Source organism: Sarcophilus harrisii, chromosome 6, assembly GCF_902635505.1.
Source record: "Sarcophilus harrisii chromosome 6, mSarHar1.11, whole genome shotgun sequence".
NCBI lineage: Eukaryota > Metazoa > Chordata > Mammalia > Dasyuromorphia > Dasyuridae > Sarcophilus > Sarcophilus harrisii.
The window spans coordinates 235,389,472-235,395,689 of NC_045431.1; the positions used below are offsets into that span (position 1 = coordinate 235,389,472).

General features: G+C 71.0%; 1 protein-coding gene across 1 annotated transcript; it reads right to left on the minus strand.

Annotated features, from left to right (window-relative positions):
• Positions 1 to 1,909: 1,909 nt before the first annotated feature.
• On the minus strand, positions 1,910 to 5,696 carry LOC116419915 (cytosolic 5'-nucleotidase 1A-like). The gene is made up of 5 exons (XM_031942579.1): positions 5,466 to 5,696; positions 4,225 to 4,339; positions 3,547 to 3,714; positions 2,965 to 3,094; positions 1,910 to 2,297 (listed from the first exon to the last, which is right to left on the minus strand). Exons 2-5 carry the CDS (start codon positions 4,267 to 4,269, stop codon positions 1,927 to 1,929), a joined length of 714 nt encoding a protein of 237 aa, XP_031798439.1. The 5' UTR covers positions 4,270 to 4,339; positions 5,466 to 5,696; the 3' UTR covers positions 1,910 to 1,926.
• Positions 5,697 to 6,218: the final 522 nt, after the last annotated feature.

A 6,218-nucleotide genomic window follows, 5' to 3' on the forward strand; every position in this document is an offset into this window, starting at 1 on the left:
CTTCCCCGCCTTTGGGAGCTGGTCCTCCCCCGCCTCCCCGCAAAAGGGAGGGAGTCCCCGTCTTCCGCTTGTCCTTTATTGGGAGTAGGAGCCATCCCCAACCCCGGGGGTGCCCGGGATGAGGGTGACCGACCACTCAGCGCCCCCTCTACGTTGAGGGGAGGGGGGTCCCTGAGGGGGGTGGAGAAGAGGAGCCCTGAGGGACTTTTTTAGGTTCCTGAGGGTAGGCAAAAAAGGGGGGGCCGAGGAGTAGGCCCCTTTTGGGGATGACCTTTGGGGGGTACTTACGCTCCTGCGTTCCTCAACGGGAAATCCCAAGCAGCCCTTTTCCAGGTGGAGATTTCTGTGTGGTTGCCGCTGGCCTGGACAAGAGAATTTAATAAAGTCTCTTCCTCCTTCCCCACCCCTTGTGGGCACGGGTTTTGGGGGGATTTGGGGGCAGCGGGCGGGCCCGGATCCCTTCTGGGCCCGGAGGGGGGATGGACGGCGGGGGCTGAGGGTCAGGGAGGAGGGTTGGGGGGGGTGGGGAGGGAGGGGCCCGGGGAGGGGCCTAAGGGAGGGGTGGGGGTCCCCAGCCCAGGGCACCAGGGCGGGGGACGCCGCCCTAGCCCCGGATGTTGGACATGGAGGCCGGAAGAGGGGCCGGAGTTGGAGGTGGGCCCTTTGGGGGGCCGCCCATGAAGAAGACCTGAAAGGCAGCCCCCAGGCCCCCGGGTGTTCGCCCCGGCGCCGGGGCAGGGCGGGGCCCGGGGAGTCCTGGGAACTTTAGGGGCAGGGCGGGTTTGGGTGGAGGGGGGGGAGGGGGGGGTTGGAGTCCCCGGGGCCAATGGTTGGGAGGGCCCAGGGGTTTCCCGGGGTGCAGTTTGCCCCGGAAGACCCGGGTCCGTTTGGGGAAGAAAGAGGGGCCCAAGGCCGCTTTTAGTGGGGGGCCTGACCCCGGGGGAAGAGGAGGGGGGGGGACCCTGGGGACCCGGGGGGGGGGGGAGGGGAGGGGGCGGAGGGGAGGGGGGGAGGGGAGGGGGGAGGGGGAGGGGGGGAGGGGAGGGGGGGGGGGGGGGAGGGGTGGGGGTGAGGGGGGGGGGCCGAGGGGAGGCGTGAGGGGAGGGGGGGGGAGGGGGGGCGAGGGGGAGGGGGCGGGGGCCGGGGGGCGGAGGGGAGGGGCGGAGGGGAGGGAGGGGAGGGGGCCGAGGGGGGGGGGGGAGGGGCCGGGGGGAGGGGAGGGGCCGAGGGGTGGGGACGGAGGGGAGGGCGGGGGGAGGGGCCGAGGGGGGGCTGGGAGCCGGGGCTGAGGGGGGGGGGGCCCAGCGCCTCACAGCCGCCGGCCCCCGGCCTTCCCAGCAGTCTCGGCGCGCTGAGGATGCGGAGGAGGAAACTGAGGCCGGCGGCCAAACAGCCTGGCCCGGGGTGTCGGCGCTGCCTCGGGCCGGAGCTGGAGTCCGAACTCCCGAGGCTGAGGCCGGCCCGTGGCGCCCCCTGGCGGCTCTGCCTCCCCTCGCCCCCACTCAGCATCCGGGGCCTGGGCGCCGCCGCCCCGCCCTCCCCGGCGCCGGGCCGCACGGACCCCAGCAGCCACAAGGTGGCGCTGTTGGGCAGCGCACACGCCGGGCCGGCCCGAGGACTGGGCTGTGGACACCTCCGAGGGCTGCGGGACCCGCCCCGGTTCCCCGCCCGCAGCCCCAGCCGGACCCCCCCCTTTCTCGGAGCCTCCCCAGCGCCGCGCTGGGGGCCCCCGGTCGGGGACCCGCCTCCTCTGTATCCCGGGCCCTCAGAGCACGTACACAGAAGGCGCTTAAGCAGTGCTGGCCCGCGGCCTCCCCTCCCCCTCCTCCCGAGTCTCCGGGGCCCTTCCGCCACAGCCAGCGTTGGGGCACCCTCCCCTCCCCCATCACAGGCCGTCCCCTCGGGCGCACCGCACACAGGAGGCGCTTAATAAGTGCACGTTGCCATGAGGCGGGGGAAAGCCCTGGATTTGGAGCCCAAGATCCCCACTGACGCCCGCCTTGGGGCCCCGGTCTGCGCCCCCTCCTCCCCCCCCCCCCCCCCCGGCCCCCCCCCCCCCCCCCCGGGGCCCGCGGAGGTTTCCTGCCACAGGAAGGAAGGCACGGAGGGGGGGGCCCTCCCAGGAGCCTCCGGGAGCGGGCAGACCTGGGGGTGGGGGTGGGGGAAGGGCTCACCCCGCTTCAGGGCGTTGCAGACGTCGGTCCTGTCTGTGGACAGAAAGAGCCCCACGTTGTGCTCCCGGAGGTACTGGGTGGAGTCCTCGGCGCTGACGAAGCAGAACTTGGAGATCTCCAGGCCTGGGAGGAAGGCGGCCATTTTGGAGGGTGACCCCCCCCCAGGCAGGGACCGAGACCCCCCCAGGCAGGGACCGAGACCCCCCCAGGCAGGGACTGTGACCCCCCCAGGCAAGGACTGTGACACCCCCAGGCAACGAACGCTCCCCCTCATGCCCTGGCTCTGTTAGGGCTGGCCCAGAGCAGGGGGTCAAAGGGAACCGACAGGGGCAAGTGCTCCCGGGCAAGCCCCGCCCCTCTAGGACTCAGTTTCCCCCTCTGTAAAGCGAGGGCGCCACAGTCCGGCCAGATTCTGGCGGTTGACAAACTGGACCAAAGCCCTGAGCGAGGCTCCCTGCCTCTGCCCCCCCCATTCCCCCTCCCCAGGGGCCCGGAGGCTGGGGCCGAAGCCCTGGCTCAGGGAGTCCCCGGCCCCCCGCTCTCCAGAACCCTGTCTGGCTGGGGCCCGGCCCCCTTCGTTCCAGGGCAGAGGCTTGTCCCCTGAGGGAGGCCGGAGCCGGGCTGAAGCCCGCAGGCCATTGGGGGGGGGGGGCAGGGCCAGGACTGGCTAAAGCCTCCTGGGATCTGCCTGGGCCGGAGCTCTGGGGAAGCGCCGGTGCAAGGCCGTGGGGGCTGTGTTAGGCCCCCCCGAAGCCCCCGCGCCCCTCCCTCCCCCGGACTCTTCTCTCACCCGCCTGCCTGGCGCAGTGGACGATCCGCCTGCCGGCCTCCGGGCTGTTGTTGGAGAGGACCATGACGTCCAGGAGACCTCGCTCCCGCGGGTCTCGCTCCAGTAGCCTCTGATTGACCAGTTGCACCGCCTAGTGCCGGCCAGAGCGGGGTGAGCTCTGGCCCCGGGCCCGCCGCCCTCCCAGGCCTCCCCGGGCCCTGGCCTTGGTCAGAGCTTCCCTGGTCCGGGACACGCTGAGGGGCCAAGGCTGAGGGAGGCACTGCCAGGCCCTGTGGCTGGCACGGAGGGCTGTCTCCCATGGCCCGCACAGGGCTGGGCACTCGGGGTGCCCGGTGCCCCCGGCACAGCCCAAGGAGGAGGCAGCGGGCAGCGTGGTGCCCCCCCCCCCAGGCCGGCCTGGGCTCGGGGGCTGAGACAAAGCCGGTCCATTCAGGTCCCGGCCCCTTTGGGCCTCCCTCAGTTTCCCCACCTGTATCTCCAGTAAAGCAAGGGGGCCACAGTGGCCTCGGAGGAGGAGCCCCGCCAGGGACAGCCCCGGGCGCCCCAGCTTTCCCTCCCTAAGCCCCTCGGCCCCGCCCACACCTGGATGAAGGGGAAGGCCGTGCCCGGGGGCAGCGGCTCGGTGGCGTGCGCCCGCTGGTACTCGGTGTACTCCTCCGGGCCCCGGGCCAGGAACAGCCGGTGCTCCGCCTCCAGGTCGAAGGTGGCTCTGGCAGTGACGGCCACGACCAGCGCTTCCCGAGGGTCCTTCTGCAGGGGCCAGAGGCGGCGCAGCCGGCTCGGCCCAGGCTTCCTGAGAGCCCTCCTCCCCCGGCCTCCCGGGCGCCTCCCAAGGCTACAGGGGTCCTGGCAGACTGAGGCCCGGCCCCCCTCAGACTGAGAGCCCCGGGGTCAGGGCTGCCTCGGGACCGAGCTGAGCCTCCTCCCTCTCATGGCCAGGACCATGGCTGGGAGCCGGAGCCGCGGGTGCCAGATGCTGCCTGACTGCCCAGCCCTCCCCTCTGCCCTGCCTGTGGCTGAAACTGCCTCTGGCTCCGGAGGGGAGGCCGGGCCCCTCACCCGGGAAACGCCTTGTCCCAATGGGACGGATTCCCTTGGCCCCCAAGGACTGTTATACGTATTAAGCCCCTTACTGGGGAAGGGTCCGGGGGCTCCACCCTCCCTCCTGCCCCCTCCAGGCCCCCAGCAGCGCCTGCCCCAGGGGCCCCGGCTCCGAACCCTCCCCGGTGATTTGGGGGGGGAGGGGGCGCCCCCACTCACCTGGGCCACGTCAGGGTTGAGGATCACGGCCCCTGGAGCTGCCATGGCCCCGAGGGAGGGGGAAGAGGAGGCTGGGGGCGCAGAGGGACCCTGAGGGGGGCCGGGACGCTCCTTCCTGGGGAGGACTCAACACAGAGATCCCAAGTTAGTCCTGTGCTATCTCACACACATTCACACACTCTTTTGCACATGCACTCACACACTCATCCTCTCTCTTGTACGCTTGCACATTCACTTTTGTACACACACAATCCTCTCTCACACTTGCACACACGCCTGCACATGCACTCTTGCACACACTCACACACATCCTTTCACACTTGCACAGTCATACTTGCACACTCTCACACATCCTCTCGTGCACTTGCACACTCACTCTTGCACACACACATCCTCTCTCACACTTGCACACGCACTCTTGCACACACTCACACACATCCTCTCTCACACTTGCACATGCACTCACACTCACACATTTGCTCACTCATACCCACACGGCCTCCCAGACACGCTCCCGGGCCGGGCAGACCCCCGGGGGGCTTCTGAGTGGGGCGGGCCGTGCCAGGGAGGGGAGGCCCAGGACAGGAGCCGGGGAGACCAGAGTCCCCGAGGGCTGGGGACGGGAGGCTGTGGCCCCGCCCGAGCAGCCACAAGAACTTTGGCCCTGGAGCCCGCGAGCCCCCCTCTCCCCTCCCACACTGACTGGCAGCGGGACCCCTGAGCGAGCTAGTTAAAGGCTGTCTCAGTTTCCCTTGTGTGTAAAGTGAGTCTGGTACCAATTCCTCAGGCTGGTGTGTCAGACGCTTAGCAAACCCGGAAGGGGCCGGGTGGGGCGGGGTGGGTTCTGTGGGGGGAGGAGGGGGTGTTGGGGCTTCCCCTCAGAGACCCCTTGGTCCGGCCCCGGGGGGAGGGGGCCCAGAGAGAGGGGCCCCCTCCCCAGGAAGCAGGGGACCTGGAATGCAGCCTGGGCTTCCCCTGCCCGCCCTAAAGTGAAAGTGCACCCCCCCCTCCCCTTCCGGCCCGGAGCCGGGCCCAGCAGGAGGCAGAGGGCTCCTTCCCCGCCCCGTCCCTCAGCCCCCACCCCAGGGCCCACTTCCCTCCCACCATCCTTGGCTCTGGCCCCAGGTGACCCGGGGATGAAGCTGCTCTGGCGGCTCAGGGCCACGGGGTTAGTTGGGGGTGGGGCCCCCGGGGATCGGGTACAGGGAAAAGACCCTCCAGGGGCCCAGCCGGGGACTCACCAGGCCACGGGCGGGGGCTCCCTCCTGCCGCCAACTACAGGAGCCGAAAGGTGCCCCTCCCACGCCGGCTTCCAGGAAGCGGGGCGGGGCGGCCAGGAAGGGGGGGCAGCCCCGTCCCTCCCCAGGCACGCCGAGCCGGCATTCTGGGAGTTGCGGTGGGCACCCGGCCCGCCCGCTGCGGTCGGGGCTGGACAGACGGGCTCAGGGCCGGGCTGGGCCAGGGCTGGGCCCGGGGCCTAATTACCGCTCATGAAAAGGTGGCTTAGAGCACAGGGCTCACAGCCCAGACGCCCCCCGCCCCTTCCTGCTCCCCCCCCCCCGTCCCCAGACCCCCCACCCGCCGCAGGGGCTTCCGCAGAGGCGGCCACCAGGGTTTGCTTTGGCTCGCGTCCAAGCCCAGGAATGTGCCTCCGGGATGCGGGCAAGATGGATGGGGTACGGGCTGTCCCCGAGCCAGAGGGAGGGGGGCCGGGGGGCAGACGGATGGCTGGGGGCACGGGCTGGAGGGGACGGACAGACGGACGGTCAGGGGTGTGGGATCAGGGGGCCAGGAATGGACAGACAGACAACCAGGGGCCCAGGCTGGAGGGGACGGACAGACGGATGGCCAGGGTCACGGGCTTGAGGGGACGGACAGATGAACGGTCAGGGGTGTGGGGTTGGGGGGCCAGGAATGGGCAGGTGGACGGCCGGGGGATGGATAGATGGACAGACAGTGGCATGGGACAGACAGACGGATGGCCGGGGGCACGA

What these genes read in the sequence shown, in the direction of transcription:
- LOC116419915 (XM_031942579.1), bottom strand. Translation starts at nt 4,269, where the DNA reads ATGGCAGCTCCAGGGGCCGTGATCCTCAACCCTGACGTGGCCCAG. An exon ending in TCAACCCTGACGTGGCCCAG is followed by an intron (nt 3,715 to 4,224) that starts GTGAGTGGGGGC and finishes TGGCCCCTGCAG; the next exon opens with AAGGACCCTCGGGAAGCGCT. An exon ending in CGGCCTTCCCCTTCATCCAG is followed by an intron (nt 3,095 to 3,546) that starts GTGTGGGCGGGG and finishes GGCCGGCACTAG; the next exon opens with GCGGTGCAACTGGTCAATCA.